This window comes from Ceratotherium simum, chromosome 13, assembly GCF_057802395.1.
Source record: "Ceratotherium simum simum isolate JZ-2026a chromosome 13, ASM5780239v1, whole genome shotgun sequence".
Classification (NCBI taxonomy): Eukaryota; Metazoa; Chordata; class Mammalia; order Perissodactyla; family Rhinocerotidae; genus Ceratotherium; species Ceratotherium simum.
Window position 1 is genome coordinate 41,335,572 of NC_141912.1, and position 25,134 is coordinate 41,360,705.

At 52.3% G+C, this 25,134-nt stretch overlaps 1 protein-coding gene and 1 long non-coding RNA gene across 2 annotated transcripts in view; one reads left to right on the top strand and one right to left on the bottom strand.

Annotated features, from left to right (window-relative positions):
* The first annotated feature begins 659 nt into the window (after window positions 1–659).
* LOC147915703 (uncharacterized) lies at window positions 660–2,370 on the top strand. Its single transcript, XR_015553902.1, has 3 exons — window positions 660–782; window positions 1,191–1,296; window positions 1,676–2,370. It is a non-coding gene; the product is annotated as an uncharacterized LOC147915703 (long non-coding RNA).
* Window positions 2,371–14,327: 11,957 nt separating this feature from the next.
* LRFN2 (leucine rich repeat and fibronectin type III domain containing 2) overlaps window positions 14,328–25,134 on the bottom strand; it is a 37,997-nt gene continuing 27,190 nt past the window's right edge. The window contains exon 2 of the mRNA XM_014782739.2: window positions 14,328–15,309. Coding sequence (XP_014638225.2) covers window positions 14,328–15,309 — 982 coding nt within the window. The remainder of the gene's footprint in view (window positions 15,310–25,134) is intronic.

The window sequence follows — 25,134 nt, forward strand, 5'->3', positions numbered from 1 at the left end:
CAGGGAATAATGGCAAACCTTCCTTTAGGAGGCTTGGTCCCCACGAGCTGGCTGAGCCTGGCCAAGCATTTTTCTCTACTGAGAGGCCTTTGGTTGGTGGGAAAATGTCACAAGTTGTTCTTAGGAGGGTCTGATAATAGTTATCAGGTCTCAGACCAAGTGAGGTCTGAGAGGTACTTTCCTCTTGAGGTAAAGTGGAAGTGAGGACTCCGGACCACAGGTATCCTGTGATTCCACAGCCTGGTAAATATAAAGCGAAGGGCACTCCTCTCAGAGGCCAGGCCCTGGCTGACCTACATCCTGGAAGGCCAGGCTCACATCCCCTCCCTCACCCCGCCACCTTCCGCCACAGGTGGGACTCAACCCATTAAGGACCCCTTCCCACTCCACATACTCCAGGCAGCCCCTCCTCCCACTCCTGCTGGGGAAGGCTGGTCTAGGACTGGTCCGAGGCTGTGGAACTTTCTGGAAGGCTCCTCCCCTCCCACACAGCCAGGGCGGGCAGAGGGAGGAGCTGGCCTCTGATTGGAGGAGGCCTGCCCGAGGGGGGGAAGGGTGATGGGCGTGGCCAACGGCAGGAGGAGAAGCCGTTGGCAGGCGGTTAACTTCCCAGGGCGCTTTGCGCACTTTCTCATTTGCTGGGAGACGATGGCCCGAAGCTGACTAAGCTTAGTTGACAGACCGGCTTCCGGGCCCTGGCCCCGATCAGGGCTGCCCTGAAGATATAGGAAACCCCTGGGGCCCGGGATGAGGAGGGCGCGGCGCCCTCTCCCTCACCTCAGGTTGGTTGCGGATGCTGTGGCGGGAGCGCCCCGGTCCCGTCCTGTCCTCCTGCTCCGCGGGGTGGCCCTCCCGTCCCGCCGGGCGAGGGGCCAGGTGGGGCCGCTGGAAGCCCCCGCGGTCTGCGCCTCACCCCCTCAGCCTCCTCCACGCCTGCCTCCGCCGGAACCCCGCCACCCCGGGCCACCCCTCGCTGCCCCCACGGGCCGGGCTCAGCGGACCCACGGCCACTGAACCGGGGTGCCCTCCCGATACCCCCAGGGTGGGGGGCTGGCGAGGACCTCCTCCAGGGCGCCCCTCAGGTCTCCCCGCAGGCAGGGGCTGGGCGGTGGTGGAAGCCCCCTCGCCCTTCCTCGGGCCTCACCCTCGCGTCTCCCTTTCCCCCTTCACCTGTGTTGCGTCTGTGGCAGGATTCCATCCCCCATCCCGAGGCGGAGAGGCCCGGGTGCCCTGCAGGAGCCGGGACTCGGGAGCAGACTGCCCTGCGGAGCCGCTGCGCGCCTGCGGCCCCTCCAGGTTGGCCCTCCCCGGGGTGTGCGGGCACGTTCCTCGTTGGCCTCTCTCTCGGTGTCGTTGTTCACCTGCCTTCCCGTGGCCGTGACTGGTGAAGGGTTGGGGTGGACGGAAGTCCAGACCTGGGTCAGAAGATGTCATTTGCAAGTCCTGGCTCTGCCATCTGGGTGACTGTGGCACGTACACTGACCCTTCGAGAGCATGTCCTGTCACCTGAAAGGTGACACAGTAATAATAACGCCTAATACAGAATGTTTGTGAGGGCGGGAGTGGTTATGTGAATGTCTTTTGAAAGCAGACGTGCTACAAATTACTGTGATTTTACCTCGTCGGCTGCCTTTCTGTGTGTCAGGTTTCTCCTGACGTCGTTTTACTGTCACAGGCTCGATTCCTTGCTCCTGATCATCAGTCAAGCCTTAAGGAAGAGCGTGGAAGCAGTCCGTTTGTCCACACCGCCGACTTCTAGGAACCAGGAAGCCATCCTTCAGGAGTCCCCACCCCGGGGAAACCTTCCCCAGGCTCCTTCCTTCCCAGCCATTGCTGAGGAATTAGCTATCTGGGAAAGGATCTACTCGCAGGACTTGGGACTTTTGTTCCCTGCACCGGCCGTACCCCTTTGCCCCCTCAAGATGTCCAGTACTCTCCCTTCAGGGAGGAGATTTGAGCTTCAGGCAGCAGGAGAAAAGTCTGGCCCTCACAGGTCAGGCTTCCCTCAAAGGTCGAGGTTGACGTGATTGGTCCGTAGAGAGGGCTGGGCTGTGAGCGGGACTCCCACTGGAGGCTTCCTGTTCAGCAGAGAGGCTGGGTCCCCTCCCTTCAACACGCTTCTCTTCCCTTTTTGCCCTAGAGCTCAGTTGTGACACAAAGGCTTTTCCATTTACCATCAACATGGAAACTTGACTCTTCACATGAGTATATTCTCCCTCTTTCGTGCATTATCTTGTTCCTCAAAACTGCCCTCTCATGAAGGAGGCCTGTGGGGCTCCAGGGGCCTGGTCAGTCAACCAGGCCCCAGTAAAGCCCCTCAGACCTCAGGTCAAGTGGAAAAATTTAATAAAGGCTTCATGTCCTTCTCGACTGCTGGGACTTGTGATTGGTGTGCTGATTCAGAAGTAAAGACTTGGATAGAACCTTTGTTTTTTCCCTTTGCGCCTAAACCAGGTGATGGTGTTTGTGCCACAGGGAAATAGGCAATGAGGGGAGGGTGGGAGGGGTGTTATAAGAGGTGGCCCTGGCCCTCCCACCTCCCGCTTTGAATAGTGCTCATCGCTGTTTTCAGGTAGGGGCGTGACACCAGTTGGTTACTGGACACCTGGCAGAGTTTTCCGTGAGCATTTACACTGTAATAGAGCAAGAGCTAAAGGAACAAATTTATCCACCAGAATGGCAGGTCATTAGGAAGGATGTGGGAGGGAGGAATAGTGATTCATATTGAGATCCTGGAATTTTATTAGTTACTATTTTTATAACTTTGTTCTTCCAGCTCTTGAATGAGGATAAAGGGAGAATTATTAAGGAACAAATTGCTGGTGGGAGGGGGTCGTTGTCCTCATTAAAGTGTGAATCAGAAGCACAAATTCCCCTCATTGGCCTGTGCTGTGCACCTAGGAGGTGGTGGGCAACTTTCCTGGATCTCTCAATTGGTAGTGGGTTCTAGCAGAACACACAACGTCCGCTTACTGGGGCCTCTGAGGGTGCCCAGTGCCTCTGCCCCTCGCCTTGTTTTCCCTGTGTGCCATGGAGACCAGAGCTATTTGGAAAGAGAAGAGATATCCCTAAGACTCCCTGGCTGGGGCCCCAGCTCTGGTTTTCTACCGCAGTGGTGACTGCAGCATATTCTGGGAGTTGTCTTCTGTAATGGCTCTGGGCTGTTCTAAGTGGGAATGGTGGAATCTACACACCTGGAGCCGCAAACACCAAGCACCGAGCTCACTGGGGCACAGGGCGTGAGTTATTCACGTGTTCTCTTCCTTGGAGGACTTAGGAATTAAAAATATGGTATCATTTGTAATCAGAATAATACCGCTTGGCAGGGATATTGATGAGCAGAGGAGGGCTTCTTTGGAGACCTCTGATCTTTCCAGCCCTGAGACTTTGGGCCTAATATGCATAATCATTAATGTCCTGCAGTTTATAACAGTGCTATCATTGATCCATGTCATTAATCATGAATTGGTGACTTCTCAAATCCTATGGGTTATTTGTAGCTATCTAGAGCTCTGTAATTTACAAACACAATAATCCTTGGAGGGAGAGGATACCCTGGCCATTTTACAGATGAGGATAGTGAAACCGGGAAAAAGACTCGGCTCCCTTGAAGGAGGGGTATGCAGTGCTCTTGCCCTGTTGGGGCTACTATCTTGCTCCTCCCCTGCTTCCAACCCCCACACTTTAGAAAGGAAAAACAGAAAAACAAACTGGGCCCTGGGAATTACTTACCGCTCAGTTTCTCAGGACAGCATTTAAGGACCTTAGGAGCAGCCTTTTATTTCTCACCATGAGGCAGTGAGACAGGCACAGAGGAGTCACTATTTGCTCAGTGCATTCTCCATCCTTCCACTTTGTAATGTTTCATTCACTCTTTTAACCCTCACTGCTCCTGTGTTATGATTCCTCCCAGGAAATTCACTGAAATTCTAAGGTCCTTTGCTGCTCCTTAGATACCTTTGGGGCAACTCCAATTTTTGAGCTCCCAGCCTCCCCTCTAACTAGTTACGTGACCTGCAGCAAGTTATTTAACCTCTCTGTGTCTCAGTTTTCTCAGTGGTAAAATGGATGGTCTAACCCCGAGATCACAGGATGGGTGAGGGTTATGAGGAATAACATGAAGTATGTGAGATGCTTACCCGCGCTGTGCAGTAAATAACACGAGTTCCCTCTTCCCTGCTTGGACAGTCCTGTGTATTCTGTGAAGAGCTTTCCTGTTCATGGTGCCTCACAAGCAAAAAGGGAGAGTCCTGAGTCCTCCCTTCCCTAGCTGGTTTAAGGCCAACCCAGTTTCCATAAAACTTTCTGAAAGGCTTCCACCCTTCTGTGCAACAGGCCTCCTCCCAAAGAGACTGGATATGGCAGATTAATGCACCCTGGAACAATCTGGAAGGTGTGGGGCTCATCATCTTCAATCATTTTCCACTCATTTAGTCTCCAGCCATCCCCTCAGGGAGACCTGGAAGAGACAAGTGGGTTTGATGGAGGGACTGTGCCCTGAAGCCTCCAGTACTCATGGAGAAGCTAGCCCTTTCTTCCTTCACTAGACCTTGAAATGCAGGGTAGACAAAGCCATGAATTTACAACATGGCTTTCTTCCTACATGGGGTCAGGAGTCTTTGCCTTCCCACAGGGAAGAACTAAAGCCTCAATGCATATAGGTCAAACACTCAAATTCTGAAGAGGACCTCAACTCCTGGGTGCCCACTAGGTAGAGGGCTCACAAGGATACTGCAGGTGGAGCCCTACCCTAGGTCTCCGCTCCCTTCCCCGCTTCTAAATGTGTCCTCCCAACTGCTCTTCTGATTCTGCCCCTCACCGCTTCCCTACTCATCGCTGCCTGGACCCCTTTATACTGCCTTCTTTTTTGCTTAGCCCACGGTGGATGATGGTGTCTGACCCCTGTCCCAGCTGGCCTGGCACTGGAGGGCTGAGAGAGCCTCATGTCCACAGAGAATCCCTGGCAGAGCTGCCCTTCTCAGCCCCATCTCTCAACTCTCCAGGGTCCTAAATCCTTTTCACCTCTCCCAGGCCTAACTCTCCTCCTCCTTGTGTGGATATTTTCTTTTCTACCTCTGACTGTCTTCTCAGCCTCACTTCTTGCCTTCTTTCCTGCTGTGGCAGCCAGCCAGCACTGTAATGGCTGAGTGGTGGGGGCGTGGTGTGAAGGAAACTCCAGCTCTGGGGTCAGAAGATCTAAAGTTTGAGACCCACTTCTGCTCCATAAGCTCTTTAAGAACTTGGAAATAAACAAACAACTTTCATCCTCAGCTTGGAAAATCTGTAAAACGGGAAAGCAGTAATGCATAAATTGGAGTTTTTAGGTAAGGAATGGAAGGAATGATCATCTATGTGGAAGAATTTATTTAGAACAGTGAGATGCTGTACAATCTCTCTCACTCTGCTGCCGACTTTGTATAACTCAAATGTCTCCAGCTTTGTTTCTTCCCCATCATTCTGCAGGCAAGGCTGGATATAGGGAAGGAACCCCAGTTGATGCCCCTTGGAATGAGATACTCTTGCCTGAACCCCCTCCATCTTGTTTTCTACCCCAAACCAAAGCTGGAGGGGGCTCAGGCAAGAGTATCTTGTCTTCTCATGCCTGGCAGAGGCCCGCATTTTCCATAAACCTCAGGGAGGATGGAAGGCCCTAGGGCTCAAGAGAAAAGTCCCAGCCTCTGCTTCCTAACAGGTCAAGGCTGAACTAACCCAAAGCTATTTGCAGGATTCCTCAGAAGGTGGAATCTCATCAGAACTCTTCAAAGTATGAAGATCAAGGAAGAATTGGGTGCCTTTACTTGATCGCTGTTGAGGTCCTCCACACCTCCTCCCAGAACTCTGGGGTGACCCACAGTCATCTCCGTTTACGTTTAACGTGGAAGCCAAGCCCTTCATGTGCATGGGTCACCCTATCCCCAGCAACATAACCTGTCACACCCCAGCTGTGCGGGTAAAGCAAGTGCGAAACATCAGCTTTGCTCAAGGGCCTGTCCAACGATGGCCACTCCAGCCAACCCCCTCTGATCTCCAGATGGAGTGAAATAGTTCTATAATATTCTTTCTTTGTTCAAGCTGGGACCAATGCGATGATTCAGAAGTAAAGACCAAACTGGAGCCAATTTTCATCTTCCCGCCTCAAGCAGGTGGATGGTGTTTGTGCTAGAGCAAACCTGGATATTAAGGAGAGGTAGAGACGGCTGGTCAGTGGGCTGCCCAGGCCCATCCCAGCACCCCTTGGGAAGTTCTCACCTCCTAACTCGAGACCCTCTGGCTCACCCTCAGCCCTCTGGACTGAGCCAGCCTCTCACTGGGTGATTTACCTGGCACCTGGCAGAGTCTTCCCATGAGTATTTACATCCTAGAAGGGAAAAAGTCTGTTAACCCAAAGGAATAAAGGCAAACCAGTGAGAGGCTTTTGGTGGCAGCATTTGTGTCATTCCAGAGCCCTGGTTGTTAGATTTTGGCCATAATGCCAGACCTGGAACAAAGGTGAAGGGTGAGCAGGGATTGGGGAACCAATAAGTCAGGAAACCCAGGGATGAGTCTGGAATTTTCCAGATCCTTGTATCTGCTACTGGGACTGTGGATCTCAGAACATAAAGGAGCTCAGGGGCTACAGAAGCTAACACGTGCTTTCTGCCCCTTTCCTGCCTCCTTCCTTCTCTCAATGACATGGAGACTAGGGCTGAATCAGCAATGGAGCAGCACCACCCCTCCCCTACCCCGAGATGTTCCCAGCCAGGGCCTTGGCTCTGCACCTAGTTTCCTAGCACTATTTTGGCCACAGCAGTCTCTGAGAGCTGCTTTCTGTCTGGGCTCTGGATTTCTTGTGAAGGCAGGAATGATGGCTCTGCAAGGGCCCAGCGGGATACGGAGCCATAACCATCAGGCCTTGGTCTGGTTGGAGCACAGGGAGCCACTCCCCACCTGGGGTGAATTCTGAAATTCATCATGCACAATCTTGCTGGTAATAAGATTAATAACAGTTTTCATGGATATTGAACAGGGGATTCTAATACTCATCTAGGGAGGCTAGAGTGGATGATCTCTGATGGCTTTGCCAGCCCTGAGATTCTATGAGCCTGAGATACCTAATATTATCACTAATATGCTACAATTTATCATAATGTTTTCAATGATGTATATCATTAATAATAATGACTGTTATCACTCTGCCTTTTCCCATCTGATGTGTGATCTATATAACTACACGGTACTCCTCAGGCATACTTACCAAAGTCGATACTTATCATCAATACTTTACTGGAAAGGGAACTGAGGCCAAGAAATAGGCTCTGAATCCAGCTCCTCCCACCAAACGGCCCCTCACCCCTAGGAGCAACTGTGCCTGCCTTGGGTTGCTCAGGACCCCCCAGTTCTCTACAACTGCCCCTCTTCTAGGCCTGCTTTGTTCTCTCCAACCCATCTCCTACCCCACTTCAAAAGCTCCTGGGGCAGCTAGAGTTGCCTCCTTCCATCCCTGCTCATCCAGGTACAGGATTCCAGTTCTGACTGGGCAACTGTGTGACCCAAAGCCAGTCACTTGGCCATGCCATGTCCCTTTGGAACTTAAAATCTAGTGAATTCTTCCAGCCAGAGGTGCCACCTTGGGCTTCCAGCCCTGACCAATCCATCCATCCGTCTCCTCCTGGATAGTAGGTTCCCCAAAGCTATACATTATCTTGAAATGAGTGAAAACAGACCCATCCTTGTAAAACCAGAGATCTAGAAACAAGCTTATGTCCCTGCCCCTCAGGCGAACGTGTGAGGCCCTCAAGGGCATGCACAGTGTCCTTCACTTTTATTTTGATTTCACTCGATACAGGGCACACAGTAGGTCAGCAAATGTGTGCTGAATGCGTGCAGCACTAACTTCTCCACCTCTCTCACTTTTTCTCCTGGGCTCCAGCTTCTAAAATTCAAAGTTTACATTTGAAGTGAGGAGGCCTTTGACACGAAACCCAGAAAACTCTTGTTTTCTATTTGCCTCTGCAGCTCCATAAGTAACTTCAGTGAAAATCAATTTACTGGGTGTTTACCCAACTCTGCCACTCACTAGCTGTGTGACCTTGGGCAAGTCATTTAACCTCTCTCTACCTTAGCTTCCCCAATGGGGAAGCTGTGTTGTTTTGATGATAAATTGAGATAATCTATATAAAGCTTTTAGAACAGTGCACACACATAGGGAACTCTCAATGAATGTCAGCTACTATCCCAATTTAATTTTGCAGTTCAATATCCACTTGGAAAATGCCAACTTTGTGTCAACCTAATGAAGGGATAAGAACTTTACCATAATTAGTCTGGGTAGGTAAGGCAACCAGCCCATCCTTGGTAGACAGGCAGAATTGTATCCTTGAGAGATCCCCAAAGGAATGGGTAGAAAGAGTGTGACAAGGAATCTAGGAGGGGAACATTCCAGATTACTGTGTGTAACTGATGACGTAAATCCCTTCTTCTTAGCAACATTCCTTCTCAAATGGTTAACAAGATACTTGCTTGTTACCAGGACATGCTGAGTCAGTGATGGAGGGGACAGGTGTGGGGCTCTGAGGGTTTTCTTCATGAGAGAGTGGGAACAGTGTCAGGAAGCTAACAGTGGTAACCACGGTTTGGGGGACAGGTGACATCTTGGATATAGCATAGGGGATTCAAAGGAAAGAAAACTCACTCTTGCAAAGTATGTAAATGCTAGAGTCGCTGCTGAGTATGCCAGGGAGCACTGATGAACACATGTTACAGAGGAGGTGGCAAAAGAAGAGGGGGCCTGCTCATCGTCACCAACCAGATGGGCAGCTGGATAGAGGGGCCCAGGGCCGTGGGAGGCTGGGCAGTGGGCTGACTGGCTGTGGACTGGATGGGTTTGGGAATCCCATGGAGATGGGTGAAATTCCAGATTCACCCCCTCATCAGTAGGGAACAAAGCGGGTTAACTGCAGGATGCATTAACATCTCGGAAAAGGACTAGATAATGAGATCTTCCTTGTCCCAGCCCCAGAGAGACTCCAGTGCAAGATGGTGGAGGAGGATACTGGCTCTGATTTGCCAGGAACACATTCAGCTGTTTGGTGAAGGGGACCAGAAGATCAATTATCCCAAAAAGAATAGAAAAATAACCAGGCAAGAGCCTGCAATCAGGGCCTATGTCCCCAGAGTCAGCGAGCAGAAGAAAGACGCCAAATGTCTGACGAGGACCCGGGGCCAGATTGTGGCGCCTGTCAGGAGAGGCTAAATGGCTGTGATGGGGCTCACAGGGTAGCTTCAGAGGGAAAGGCCAGCTCACCTCTTTGGTCTGTCAGGAAGCATATCAGTTTCCCTCTACTAGAGGCTGCAGGCAAGGGAAGGTCATGAGCCTTGTTGTGAACATCGACTGGCTGTGAGGGGGGAAACTTAAATAAGATTATCGAAGCTGAGAAACTAAGATCTTTGGTTTAAAGGCTGAAAGTACAAATAGATATTTTTAAACTGTGAAGGAGGCACTGTTGCTTTTAGATGTCGGGAGAGCAACCTGGATGGTCTGATTCTATTAGGCAAAGGCAGGAACCCCAGGTATTTACCTGTGAGATGCCTTTTTATCACAACAAATTCTTCCTGCTGCCAACCACGTCACATAGAACGTTGCTGGGTTTGGGAATCTAGGTGCGATATTTAAAACCGTGTGTTCAGGTTTTGGTTGCTGCCTGACGACAGTCTTTTTTTTTAATGTGTGTCTATTTTACCAGCAGCAGTTTGGAGAAACCCCAATGGCTGCAAGAACAAAGGAAACCCCATGTGGCTTGCTGAAGCCCTGAGACCTTCACTGCAGACACTCTGAGAACAGAGGACAGAAGACACAGAAGCACTCAGGCTGTACTTATGAGAAATCAATACCCACAGACTCTGGGAGAAAAGTTAGTACTCAGTTTGGAAGGGGAACATCTGAGACAGTGACTTTTCTCTTACCTGGCTGGAAATTATGTCCCTTAAAAAAAGTGTGTCTAAGTTCTTTTGGACTTTCAACACTGTAATGATGGCAAAATCAAAAACATCTCCTTCGAGGGGAACCTGAGGGATGTGTCATTATCAAGAACTTGGGGGAAGGAGGTTGAACTCCGCCAGAAAGCTTAATAATTCAGCAGGGCTCAGAGTGTATCAGCGGCCTCTACTCTGCGGAAGATCAGAGAGCTGAAGGCTTCTCTCCGTCAGGAAAGAGGATCTGGGTGGGAAGAGCCTCTCCTGTTAGGGACAAGAGTTTTCGGATACGAAGAGGTGGGAAGATGAGTTTGGTCATTGGAGTGAGCTGCTGTGAGGCTTTTTGTCTTAAGAGGAAGAAGTTACAGGCTTTCAGGGCACAGGGCACCAGACGAGGCTGGAGGTGGAAGGCTATGATACAAGGGACCTCCTCCAGGTCCCCAGGCTTGGAGAAGGGGTGATCACAAGGGCAATCTGGGCAGCACTGTCGGAAGCCTGGGAGAATCTTCCTGGCCAGGGGAGGGAATGTGTTACAAGCCAAGAAGGGCCAGAAAGGCCAGTGTGAGCTCAGAAGAAACCACTTAACCAAAGGGCCCTTGCCTGGAGTCAACACTCTTGAGAATTTTACCAGCCCTTGAGGCCAAACCAAGAGCTTCCAGATCAGGCTGTAAATTTAAGTACTTCAGTCAGTGTAAAATACAATCTATAACCCATTGAAGGGTGGAAGAAAGGGTAGGAAAGGCAGCGTGACGTTACGGAAAGAGCTAAGGCTTTGCAGCCAGACTCATTGTGTGACCTTGGGCCAGTTACTTCACCCCTCTGAGCGTTGCTCCCTTCATTTTTAAAATCAACATAATGATATCTACCTTGAGAGGCTGCAGCAAGGATTCAGTGAGGAAAGCATGTGAAGCACCAGTACAGTACCTGGAAACTGAAAGTGCTCAATAATTGTCAGTTTCCTTCCCCTTCCAAAGGCTGAGCTTGCGCAAGTCAATCATTGTATCTTTGCAGCTGCACTGTCCAATACAGCGGCGAGTACTAGCCACGTACGGCTCTTCGCACTCTAAAGGTGACTAGTCTGAACTGAGACGCACTGTGAGTGTAAAACACACACCAGATCTCAAAACTTTGTACAAAAAAAGGTTAAATGTCTTATCAGTAATTTTATAGTGATTACCTGTGGAAATGATAATATTTTGGATGTATTAGCTTAGTTTTAAAATGACAGCATGGCTCACACTGTATTCCTACTGAACAGTGCTGATCTGGACATTAGATGAAGATAGGGGTGGGAAGCTGTGTTCCAGAAGCTCATTTGTTTCTGTGCTTTGCGTTTGTGCTTTGGTTTGTTGTCCTGCCTCCCTAGTTAAAGACCCTTTTGAAAACGTGCCGTTCAAGGCGCAACCAAAATGGGTGGAAGGTACCCGTGCGCCCCTAGTGGCTGAGTGTGGTGGTGGCCACAGTCCAGGAAAAAAAAGGCAGGGCTGGTAGATGAGAAAATTGACGTATCAGGGGGGACATCAGGGTCGCTGGGCATGAACTATTCCTTCTTAGCCTGGAGCTTCATTCTAGATCCCTCTACTGATCTTGACTCCAGGAGGATGGCCCCGTTCTCTCTTATTTCAGAAGGCTCCCATCTTATACATGAACTTGGCAGGAAATAGGCTCCCCTCAGGCAGTAGCAAACACAGGTGCACAGGAAAATGCCACTTGAAAGCCACCTTCAGAAAACCACAGAGTTTCCAGAGAAATGAACAGCAGACATTCATAGACACGAGAATGTTCTTTTTTTCTCTCCCAAGAAGTGTGATTGGTTGTTGTTTTTAAAACTGTACATTTTACTGTACATTTTTTTTTTTTTGCAAAGGAGAAGATTGGCATTTATATTCTGACCACAGGGATGTTGTCTTCCAAAACTCCACGTCAGAAACATGACAAACACAAGCGCAAGTACATATCATGTCATGACAGAGCTCAGGGCCACTGACAAGAACAGACAGCTGGTTCCTCCCCTTCCGATGTCCACCATTTTCCCTCTGGGTGTCTGAACCCAAAGGCGAAAAGAAAGGTGGTACTGGGGGTCACTTCCTCAATGGCTACATTTAGAAAGGCTGAGTGAGAAAGGTGCAGAGAGACAATGGAGAGGAGGGAAATGGAGGCGGGAGAGAGGAGGGTAGGAAAGACTTGCTTTCCAGTCAGCCAGTTCTATGGGCACAGCCATGACGGGGGAAGGCGTGTGCTCTGACGCTGGGACTGGCCTGGAAAATTAACTTGTGTTCTCAGGAACATACTGGCCTGGTCAGTTAATGACCTTGTCAAGACCAGAAAGGGACTGGGGAAGGCAAATGGTCACAGGAAGAAAAAGAATGAAGACGGGAAGGTGGAGGGAAGATGAGGAGAGGGAGACGGAAGGGAGGAGGGGAAGAAGGATGAAGTTATGGGATTTGGAGGCTCCTGGGCTGGAGCCAGAAGGCAATCCTGCATAGACAGCTCCCCACCCTCTCCTTGTGTGTTCCCGGTGGGGTGGGGGGCCACCAGCTCAGCTCCAGGTCTGAGCCCATCAGAACTTTTCAGCCCAAAGTGGACTCACCTGTATGCTTTGTATGCTGTGTGGTGGGCAAGTGGAAGGAGGGAGAAGAGCGAGAGAGGTTAGGGATATGTGGAGGAGCTTGAGAGAGGAAAGAATGAGCTGGGGAGATTGAGGGAGAGGTAGTGCGTTGGCAATGAGGAGAGACCTGGAACAGAGGAGACCAGGAGAGACAGAGATGTAGGGGACAGTCCTTCAGATGCTTCTAAAGCAGTTTCTTCCTCCCGCATCCCCTCTGCCCCATCTCAACACTGTCTGGAGTGCAGAGGTTAATCCCTAGATGGAAAGGAGCCCATGTGCCCCTCCCATCGCCATCTTGTCGTCTCCATGGATGGATCTTCCTCATGAATGGCATCTATGGAAGGCATTCCCCACGTCCCACCCTGAGCCAGTTTCTTCAGGAACAAACAAGGGACAGATTTTGGACCCAGAAATGCCCTAGCCAGGGTGAAGACAGTGTAACAGATCCCAACCACCACCCCCAGGAGGTAGGCAACCTTGACACCAGCCTTGACTTTGTCACTAACTCACTGTGTGACCTTGGGCAAGTCCCTTATACTCTGGGGGGAAGGGGAGAGAGGGTTAAAGATGAGATGATGGCAAACACCTCTTCAAGCTTTAAAACTCTACGATTCTAGATTCAGCTTTCCCTCTCCAAAGCCTCTAGAACTTTCCATCTGTGTTCTGTAGGAAGGACAAGGACTGCTCTACAGCCTGTGCTCCTGGTACTGCTGAGCTGGAAACCATAACATTTAGAGTCATGGAGAGTTCATTAGTCCTTAGAACTGGAAGGGAATCGGAGACCTGGTACAATCCCAGGATTCTGCAAATTAGGAGACTGAGGTCCAAAGACAGAAAGGGCCTTGCCCAGTGTGTTTAGATGGTTATTCGGTGGTGGCTCTGGAACCCAAACCCAGAGCTTTGGACTCCAAGTCCAGTGCTCCTTCAGCCACCCCACTCTGCTTTCCTTAAGAGAAGCTCTCTTGACCTACCACATGCTCACGAGGACTTTCTGTCCCAGCTTCCCAATAAAAGAGGCAAAAATCCCAAAGCAACTCCAAAAGTTAACATCCCTTATGCCCTTATGCCTCATAAAGCCCTTCTCCCTCTCTCACACATTAGGAGTCCTGGAATTTACCCTTCTGGTTTTAGCTGATGTGACGGGTATGTACGGGGTGTCATGTTTGAGAAGCAAAGGGAGCAGGGTCAGGTATGGGGGGTCACTCATGTCTCCCAAGTGTGGGGACGCTTGGGAATACTGAGGGGTCTGGGCAGAGGACTCCACAGTCTCCCCCCAAACAAGTGTGGAGCCAGAATCATTCCCTTCTTTTGTCGATTGACCACAATCGCTTGCTTCCAGGGCGGCTGGGACCCTGCTTCCATATGCAGAGTAAACTCTCCATTATCTATGTGAATGAAGAGGAGGAGGCTGGGAAATGGAAAAAAAAAAATTAAGAAATAGAAACAACACTGGAACCTTCAGCACTCCAAAGCTGCTTGCTTATACGCTACGTTTGTGATTAGAAAGGCGGGAGGGCCACCCTTTCAAACACTCGGGGCTCAGTCAGACATTTTAGCGATAGAGTCCACTTTCCCTGAGCACACCCCACTGGGTGGTGGGGGACAGGCCTGGGAAGGGGGCGTGGATGGTGCGCGGGGGAGGCCGTTGACAGAGAAGAAACTGCCCTGGATGTAAACATCACCATGGAAACTCCACAAAGACTCCCATCAAGATTCTTTCCCCTTCTTCCACCCTGCAAGTGGGGAGGGAGGACACCCACCCCCAGGCCTACACCGTGCTCTCCATCACCCACTCGGAGCTGCCAAAAGTCCCCCGGGCCCCCACCAGGTCACTCTCCTCAAAGGGCAAGAGCATGCCGTTGACAGAGAGGCTGCGTTTTGTCCAGATGTTCGAGACCCTCCGAGGGGGGCTGTAGCCACCTGAGGCGACCACTTCCGCTGCCGCAGCTGCAGCCGCAAAGTCCCCCATGTCAAAGGAGTGGCTGCGTTTGGCCTTGCCCTCCAGGGGCAAGGGGAGCAGGCTCCTGGCCCGGGCCGTGGGTGGCCCCAGCAGTGGCTCTCGGTCCGAGTGGTGGCCCCTGGCCGATGTCCCAGACCCTCTCCCGCCTGGAGTCCTGGAGTCCAGCAGCTCTTCCTTTCTCTGACTCTTGAGGTCCAGGGAGGCAAAGGCCCCCATCAGGCGGTCAAGGTTGGGCTTGGGGCGGGGGACAGGGGGCGGGAGCCTCCAGGGGCCATGTCCCAGCCCCGCGGCCTCCCCGCTGCCCAGGGAGCTGGAGGAAGAGGAGTCGCTGCCTCGGGCCAGGCTGGCACTGAACTGGACCAGCTCGTTGCGCACCACCACCTTGGGCGGCCCCTGCACGGGGGCCCCGCTGGGCGTGCTGCCCAGAGCAGGCAGCTGGGCCCCATTGGTCTGCGAGTGCACGTTGCTGACCGCAGGGGTGGCCGCCATCTTGCCGGGGGCCTCTTGATTGCAGACCTTGTAGCGCACCATGAGGATGACGATGAAGACCAGCAGCGTTGCCACGATGATGCCACCGATGACCAGGATCATGGTGCCGCCCAGGAGCTGGCTGTGCATCGACTGGCACTGTGGGTAGTCGGCCTTGGTGAAGAACTGGGCACAGCCCACGATGTTGGTGGCCGTGAGCGTCGTGGCAGTGTCGTCCCACATGGCCAGCACGCACAGGTCGTAGCCAGTCCCTGACACCAGGTTGTTGACCACGAAGGCCTTGTTGGAAGCTGGGATCATCCTGGGGTGGTGGGGGTAGACGTAGAGGAGGATGGGTGGTGAGGGACAGCAAGGTGATGGGGGGACAGAGGCAGAAATAGAAAGAGAGAGAGCGACAGAGACAGGAGATGGAGAGGTGGAGGGGGAGAGAGACAGACAGACACAGGGACACAGAGAGAATGAGGCAGAGCAGAGAGAGAGTGACAAGCGAAGAGACAGGAAAAGGGAGAGATAGAGAGACGGAGAGGAGGAGAGACAGACAGGCAGAGGGCATAGAAAATAGTGAAGGAGTCAGAGAGATGTGAGGACAGGGACCCAGGTAGGAGAACAGAGACAGGTTGGGGTGAAAAGGGAGGTGAGAGGGAAAGAGTCAGGGGTAGCAGTGTTGTCAGAGAGACGTGCACAGACAGAGACAGCAGCGATCGTGTGCCCAGAAGACATGCAAATAAATGGAGGATGAGGATGCGGAGGAAGAGGATGAGAACGGAGACAATCGGAAGTGGAGACAGTGGAAAGCGGTTTGGAGATGAAGGTACAGAGAACAGAGGAGAGGGCCTCAGGCAGAGATGAGAAAAGAGACACAGGAGGGGCCGGGGGTGGGGACAGGAGAGGCAGAGAGGTTAAGGCCTGAAGAAGCCGAGATTATACAAAGGGACACCCCCAACCCCCTTCTGCCATGTCTGCCACAAATTTTCCCTCAGGATCTGGGAGATGGGGGTGAGAGTCAGGTCAGCCTGGGGCCGCTCCAGCACCCCCGCAGGCTCGGTCCCCGCCTCGCTGTGTCCTCAGAGATTCGTCAACACTGACAGAGCCCCCGTCTGGGCCTGCACTGTGCCCAGTCACACAAGGCTCTGTCCTTCCTGTCCTCAGGAGCCAACGCCATCCTCCAGCCTTTTCGTGCCTGGAGGGGGAGCACGTCTGCTGCTGCACAGCCCTGGGAGGGGGGCGTCCAAGCAGAGGAGAACTGGAGGTGGGAGGTGGTGTTGCTCAGAGGTGGGGGGGACAGTGCAATGTTGACAGCTGGAGGGCGATTCAAACCCTGATCTCTAAGGCCCTCGTCCGGTATCACGCCCTCCAGAGTCTCCAGAGACCACGCCTGTGTCACCCCGTAAACACTCCTGCAGAACATTCACCTGGGCCTGAAGGTGTTGCACCTCTCTGCAGCCTTTCCCCTCACCCCTGACTCCCAAGGAGCCCTCCGTCCTCCTGTCTCCTGTCCCCTAGTACTCAAGGGCTCCATCAGCACCCGTCAACCTCTCAAACCCAGAGCCAGGCAGTTAATTGAGATCTCAAATATGGAATACCGGAGCCTGAAAACCCACCTGGGAGCTGCCCACAGAGGATGGGAGCTGACAGGAGATATTGACGACCCGTCAGTGGGCAGCCCTGGAGGTTGCTCCTCCCTCCCCCCATCCGCCTGTTCTGTGGATGGGGAAGCCACAGGGAGGAACTTTTGTCCTCTGCCCCACCCCCACCCCACAGCGACAGTGCTTGGGGCGGAGAGGCAGGTGGAGGCTGGGGGCTTGCAGGCCAGCGCTTTAGATCTCTCCCTTTCACCTGAGCATCATGGCAATCCTGCGAGGGCAGGGATTAGTGCCCTCATGTCACAGATCAGGAACAGCCAAGACTCAGACAGGCTGAGTGATTCTCCTGAAGTCACACAGCTGGGACTGTCGAGACTTAACACCAGCTTCCAGGTCCACAGTCTGGGCTTGTTTCTTACCACAAATGTGGGATGTTTATCCTCCTCTCAGAGAGAACTCCCCCCTGGCCTGTGGCAGGTCGGCCACCGCTTCCCTGGAGCAAGCCCACAGCCTGCGAGGCTCACACTCCACCAGCAGGATCTCTGGTCTGTGGCAGATCCTGAGGAGCCCCGGGTGGCCAGTGCTACCAGGGCCGCTTCCTTCCCCTCAGGGCTAGTGATGTGCGTTGGAGGGGCAGGAGCCGTGCACATGCAGAATGGTGACAATAGCAGAGCAAACACCAGGTGCCAACTCTGTGCTCTGTTTTAAGTGCCTTATGTCTGTCAACTCACTTAGTCCTGAAGCAACTCTCTGCGGTAGCCACTCTCAAGATCCCCTCTCTGTGGATGGGGAAACAGGTGCAGAGGTATCAAGTGAGCAGATACAACATGGCAGAGCTGGGGTTCAAACCCAGGCATCCAGCTCCTGTCCTCTCTGGACCGCTGTTCCCACCACCCCGCTGGGGCCTGAGCATGTAAGAGCACATCTGTTGAGGAGGGGATGGGCTGGCTGTTTACTGAGCACCTGTTATGTGACAAGGTTTCCACGTTCAATAGTGCGTGTAAGCTTCACAACAATCCCAGGACACGGGAGATGGACCACAAGGCTGGAGATTATCCCAGTGTTTAGCCATCTCATCCTGGGAAGCAGACCCTCCTCTTACAACCACACTAATAATGACAATAATAAGGAAGAAGAAGCCTAGCTGAGATGGAAGGCTTACTCTGTGCCAGGCACCCTTCTGAGATCTTTGAGGGGATTAATACTCATAACAGTTGTGGAGAGGTTGTTACTATTACTGTCATCTCCATTTTGCAGATAAGAACTCGAGGCACAGAGAGGTTAAGCTGCCTGCCTAAGGGTGCCCAGCTAGTTAAGTGGTAGAGCCAGGATCCGAACCAGGCAGTCTGGCCGCAGAGCCTCTACTCCTGACCACTGTGCCACACTGCCTCTCAGCCTCTGCCCAGTTTTCCTGCCCCTCGGGGTGACTTTGGGGGTGACTCTGCCTGGCCTCTCTCCCTCCCCATTGCTTCCCAAGTCAGCGAAAATCACGATGCGATGAAGCTGCAATTGGGCTGTGCTGCTAACGGGGGTGCGGTGGGGCGAGGCTGATCCTTGGCAGGCCGCTGGCTCCAGGGAGGAAGGGTCAGGCTCAGAAAAGCTTCACACCATAACTGGCCCATCGGAAACAGGGCCAGAAGAAGGGCCTGCTTCTCGGAGCAGGAAAGAGGCTCCTGGTTCCTCTGCTGTGGTGTGTGTGTGTGCGTGTGTGTATGGTTGAAGGGATTTACAGGAGAGCCAGAGCCAGCTGGCTCAAAACTGCCTTGGCAGTCAAGTTTGCCTTTGCCAATAACAATAATAACTGAGTGCTAATCTTGCACAGGGACGTTTACGTGCATTATCTCATTTAACCTCCTGACAACTTCCGGTGGAAGTTATGATCATGCCCATTTAGGGAAGGAGGAAGCTAGGCAGTTTTCTCTTTCTCTTGGGGGAGTGGTGGAGCTGAAACCAGATCTGGATCCGCTGGGACTCAGAGCCCACACGCTTAATCAGAAGCGAGACTGCCCCCCCACTCCAGGCAGCTGAAAGGACGAACTGCCTGAGAATGTCATGTGAAATGGGCACTATTCCAACTCCAGTGACAGAACCACACTCATATCTGGCCCGTGTGGCCCTGTCCTCGTTCTCCCCGACACAACCAACCACGGATCCTCCTAGATCTGGGGGGCCTGGATCCCCCCTTCCTTCCTACCCACATCCCACCGGCACTCTGGCTGGTAGGCTCCACCTTCTGAACTCCTCCCTGCCTTCCATCCCCACACTCATGCTTTGGCTTAGGCCTCGCCATCTCTGGTCTGGATGAATGCAGCAGCCTCCCTGCCTCTGGTCGTGCTCCTTAAAGTCCGTGCTCAGCACTGCCATCTCCAGAGTGCTCCATCTAAAACACAACTCTGGCCGTGCCCCTCACCCACTGAAACACTCTTCAAGGGCTGGCCGTGACCTGCAAGGGACAGTCCAAGCTCCTGAGCTGGGCTCCCAAACCAGGCTTCCCACCACAGTCTTGTCCTTCCACCCACACACCCTGTAACTTTAGCCACATAAAGACCTGGGAATGAGTTGAGTTCTTCAGGGGTAGAAGACACAGTAACACAGGGATAATTAAAGACTTCACTTACAAGGGGGTAAAGAAGGGATGGGGGACCACAAGGGAATGTGCGATAAGCCGGGATTGGTAGCAGCCAAGCTGTCACCCTCTCTAGGTCTGAGTATACCAGAGGAGGTCTCCAGACCCAGGAAGGAGAGGGAATCATGCAGGTCAGCGCTACTTAGAATGTGGCCCACAGGTGAGTGCTGGTCCATAATCTGTTCCTGGTCCAGGATCAGAGAGTACAGAAATTGAGAGTAAGCATTAAGAAAGTTTTATAGTGGGGTCGGCCCCGTGGCATAGTAGTTAAGTTTGTGCGCTCTGCTTCGGCAGCCCGGGGTTCACGGGTTCAGATCCCAGGTGTGGACCTACTCACCACTTATCAAGCCATGCTGTGGTAGTGTCCCACAGACAGAAAATAGAGGAAGATTGGCACAGATGTTAGCTCAGGGACAATCTTCCTCAAGCAAAAAGAGGAAGATTGGCAATAGATGTTAGCTCAGGGCCAATGTTCCTCACCAAAAAATAAAAAAAGAAAGTTTTATAGCAATTTGGCATTGGTTGTGACATCCAAGTGCATGATAATTTCATTTCTATTATATTCTTACAAAAGCATTGGTCTGCAGCAGGTTGGGGGAAAACAGTGCTAGTCCTTCACTCTGAATAGCTTGAGAAGCACTGATCTAGAGCAGGTTTCTCAGCCTTGGCACTATTGATACTTTGGGCTGGATCATTCTTTGTTGTGGGGGCTGTCCTGTGCACTGTAGGATGTTTAGCAGCATCCCTGGCATCTACCCACTGGATACCAGTAGCATCTCCAGTCATGACAACCAAAGATGTCTCTAGACATTGCCAGATGTCCTCTGGGGGCAAAATCACCCCCTGTTGAGACGCATTCGTCTAGAAAATTTGGTTGAGGGACAGAGACAGCAGGGGCAACCTTACAGTGTGGGAACCAGAAAAATAAGTACCCTGACCTCACGCTCTTCTCTCTACCCAATCTTCTGCGAACTCCCATGGCTGAATCCAACCAAAAGCCGGAGTTCATGGGGGCACACTGGGCAGCCTGCCAGGACCCACAGCAGGGTGGAGGAGGGGAGAGTGGATCTGGAGATGCAAAAGTCAATATCTGGCACAACCTTCAGGTCGCAGCCCTCTTTGGGAAAGACACATCCTAGAATCCTGATAGATTTATTTTCATCACATAAACTAGCAACATCCCTGTTAGCAGAAAACATAAATTGCTATTTTAAGTTAAGTTTCTACAACGTGTTAAATTTAATTAAGCTCATAGGCTCTAAAACACAATTTAAAACCGCAACCCCAAGCACTTACCCAGGAAAAACAAAACAAGAGTAAGTGGCTGCTTGTGAGTTGTTTTTCTTTCTTTTTTTTTTTTTCCTCTTAATATTCATTTGGCATTTGTTCATTCACTTTAACACCAGCAAACAAATCTACAGCTGATACCAGAGGTTTAAGAAGAAATCACAGGAGCATACAGGCTATTCTATTTGCCCTCAGATCTGTCTTCCCTTTCACCTGCCACACCCTGCATGGCAAGGAACTACATTTCCCAGATTCCCTTGCCTGTTCCCAGGCTCCTTTGCCTTCAGGCTTCCAGGTAGAGTTGGCCAATGGATGCACAGGAGCAAGACTGGAGGGCGGGAGGAGGGGAGAAACCAGGTATTTCTTCCTCATTTTCTGCTTCCAGTGGTGTCTCCTGTCAGCTCCTGAGCCTCCTCTGTGATCCCAGCTCCCATGGTTCTAGCTACTGCCAGATAGATTTGGATCTCAGGCTCTGGTCATACCGTCTCCTCCATGTTCCTCCATCCCTGGAAGGGCGTGGCTTCCTGATATAGCTAATCTGATGCCTCACTGTCCCCTGGTTGACGCCTCTGCAATTCCATCACCCATAGAACGCAACCCCTGTACTGACTGCCTTCTTAGACCTAGAGCGTTCTTTTTTTTTTCCTGACTGAATCCTGAGTGACACAAGGAGATAACCTTTACAGGACGAGAATATTCTACCTATTAACTTTTCATTGCACTTTGGCGAAAGCCTATCGTTACTTCATGTCAGCAGCAGCACATCTTGGCCTTACCTTGTGGAACTCCAGCTCCAGGAAGCACTTGGCCACCTTCTCTGAATCACCCATCACTCCCCAAATAAGCCACCTGGACCCCTGTGCATGGAGCAGCCCCTCTTCCTAGAACCACCTGGTGACCTTGTCCTTGAAGGCCTGACTCCAACGTCATCTCTGACCCCACCTGGAACTGCTCCTGCTCTCTTCTCCCAGAGCCCTCCTTACATCCCTCTGTTAGAGCCCTCTGTTTGTGCGGGCGTCTCCCTTGAGGACTCAGGCTGTGTCTTCTTCGTCTTTGTTTCTCCACTGCCAATCACGGTATCTGGCCTAGAGTCAGTGCTGGGTAAATATTTACCCCGTGGTTGAGCAGTGAATGAAAGAGTGCTTTGTTAAATGTTAAGGCCTATACAAATGTGAGGGATTCTTATTTAAATATGAGGCTGGCTAATGGAGACTCTCAGACACCAGCTGGTCCTGAGGAGATCTTCCTGCAAGGGTTTTACTGTGTCCTTGCGGCTCACCACATGGACGCCTGACCACCTTTCTCGGATGCGCATGTAGACATGTGTTTGGGGTGTGTGAGTGTGGGTGTGGAGGTGAATGTATGTGTGTGTGTGTGTGTGTGAGAAACAACATGTGTGGGCCATGTCTGTGTGTCTAAGTATCATTTGAGAGGTGTGTGTGTAGGTATTTGTGAGCATGTGGGTGTGTATGTAAGAGGATAGGTATTCACGTATATACGGTACATAAAGGTTCTGGTCCCAGGTGGCATTAGTCACTGCTCTGCCCCTCTTCCACCCAGCCCCCTGATCCCCAGAGGCTCCCACATGGCCCCTGACACTTCTGTATGACCTCGCCCAGAGATCCTTGCAGGCCAAGCTGCTCTTTCCTAATTGCTACTATTAAAGGCATTCGGGGCATCCGGGAATGGGAATGGGAGGGATTCTAAGAGTCTCCACGGAGCCTTGGGCAAAACCTGTGAGCTGACCGCCAAAGTTCCCCCTGCCCCTTTCCTGGGCTCACTCCAGCCCACACTCCCCAGTCTCCCTTGCAGTTAGGGGTGTCCAAGTGGTAAGTTCTGGCAAATGGAATGTGGTGGCCGCAGTGTGTGCCGCCTCAGGGCCAAGCCTTAAAAGAGCCCCACGCTCTCCTTCCCTTCTGCTGGCCGGCCCTGGGTGTGGGGATTCGCCAGGACCCTGCAGACAACAACAGGGCCCTAGGGGTGGTGGGAAGTGGGTGCCTGAGTCTCCCCGTGAAGAAGGCGTCCTGATTAACCCAGATACCGCCCTGGACTCCTAGGAGAGTGAGAAATCCAATTCCATTGTATCGGAGCCCTTGTGTGTCTGCAACCATCTGCGATGGTCGCCAGCCCTCCTGACTAATAGAGCCCTGCAGATAAGATGAGTGAACCTGAGGAGTCTGTTCTGTGAGGTGTGTGACAGAGAGGGGGTGAGTGTGTGCGGGGGCAACTGAAGGGCTGTGTATTTGTGTAAGAGGAAGAAATCGGTGCTGGCGTCTACACAAGAAATGCAAGTCTTGCTCTTCTGGAGTTGTCAGCAAACGCGGCCTCTTTCATCTCCAGCCTCCAGCCCCCTCAGTGCCCCCAGCACCATTTAGGTGCCCTCCCCCCCATCAGTGATGCACCAGGCTGCCTGCTGAACCCCGGCACTAATTTGGAGAAGCCCGTCAAGCCTCCCCCACTCCCCTTCAGGGCTCTGCACCCTCATTACTGGCTCTTCACAGAACCGCCGGCCTGCCAACCTCTCCAGCCGCCCGAGATCCCAGGGCACATGAAAGGGCCTCATTAAACCCAGGAGGGCGGCCCTGGCTCCCCAGCCCCTCCCTCTCCCTGCGAGCCCCAGAGGGGCCTGTTTGCTTCCCTGCACAAACTGCAAGGGAGCAGAGGAGACGTGGCTGGTTCTGCCTCGTATGCGGTTTGTGTACTCACCACGCGCCGGGCACTGACAGGCGGGGCTCTATGATTCTGCACACCGACCCTGTGAGGTAGGAATGATCCCCCCGCATCACAGATGAAGAAACTGCAGCTCTGGCAGATCAGGCAGCTGCTCAGCTCACACAGCTGGAAAGTCGCTGAGCCCGTGCTGCAAGACAGTCTGCCGGGCCGCTGAGCACAGTCTTCCCTATACCGTGCTGCCTTGAACTGAATTGAGCAGAAGCAGATTTTAGCAGGAAGCAAGACTTAGAGTCAAGCTAACGGCTTGACAGCAATTAAAAACAACAAAATATATTACTACAATGACAGCTAACATTTATTGAACACTTCCTGTGTGGCCAAGACTGTTCCAAGTACTGTACAGGTATTTACTAATATAATTCTCAGAGCAACTCTGTGAGGGACGTACCATTATTATCCCTATTTTACAGATGAAGAAGTTGAGGCTCAGAGAGGTTAAGTGACATGCCTAAGGTCTCATAGAACGTTTGTGCCTAGCCAAGACTTGAACCCAGCACTCTCACATTACCTTAATTAATGCTCATGATAACCTTGGGAAGTACCTTTCATAATTGTGCTCCCCATTTTAGAAACAGTGATTAGCTGAATTTCCCTGAGGTCACATAGCTAACTGGGGGCAGAGATGGGATTCCAATGAGTGATGAGGGTGTCTTGCTACTTCAGAATGCACATGGGAGCTCCGAAGGAAGTGAGGGAGCCATGTGGATATCTGTGGGCAGTTTCTTGGCAGAGGGAGCTGCCAGTGCAAAGGCCCTGAGGCAGGAACAGTAAGGAGGCTGGTGTGAGTGGAACAGAGAGAGAGAAGAGGAGAGCGGTAGGAAATAAGGTCACCAAGGTAGTAGCCAGGAGCCAGGTTCTGGAGGGCTTGCAAATACATTCAATCTTGTGTTCCAACTCTGAGGATTTGCTAGGTGCCAGTGTTGAGAAGGATTCTGAGGCTGTATTCAAACTTAGAGGGGACAGAGTGCTGTGGGTCTGAGAGAGCCTGTTTCTCATATTTGCTGTTTCCAGTCTAGGGATCAGAGAGCAGTTGGAGAGATTCCCAGGATTACCAGCACGTGTTGTGGAATGCCCTCTTCTGGGGTCTGGTGCCGAAGGCTGGCCTTCCCTAAGCACACCGCCCTGAGTGGTAACGGGGTGGCACACGGCTCCTCTTTAGAACAAGATTCTCGTGGAGTTGGCGTGACTCAGTGAGGGCTCCAGGGATCAGGAGCCTCTGATCAACTTCTGAGGAGGGCCAGGGGCTGGGGACCTGGCTCCGTCTCTCCTGCCTCTGCCCCTCCTGAGGACGTGGGGCTCCCCTGGGGCCCCAGGCTCTCTGTCTCATTGGCAGTTACTTCTCTCTATGAGCAAGTACAGAAGCCATATTCCTTCCATCATGGTTGAGACACTGAGGCAGAGCACCCCACCACCCGTCCCCACCGCCCTCAGGACAGCAGGCAGGTTGGGGATCAAAACCCCCTGTTGACTTGGCACCTGGGTGTCCTCCCTTGCTTCTCTCCCCCAGTCTCTTCTCTGTAAGCAGCCCGAGGAACCCTGTTAAAACCCAGGTCAGATCCAGTCCTTCCTCTGCTGGAGACCAGTCTCATCTAGTCAAAGTCCTCCTGTGCCCCACAGGCCCCCCATGATCTGCCCTTCACCTTTCCAATTTCCTTTCCTCCTACTCACCCCGCTCACTCTGCAGTCACCTGGCCTCCTGCTTTCCTGAAAGCCACCAAGGGTGCTCCTGCCTCAGGGCCTTTGCACCGGGCTATCGCCCTGGCCTGGAAGTTCCTCCTCCAGATGCGCACGTGCTCACTGCCTCACCTCCTTCAAGTCTCTGCTCCGACGTTACTGTCTCAGGGAGGCCATCCCTGACTGCCCTATTTAACACTGTGGGCTCCCCAGCTCTACTCTG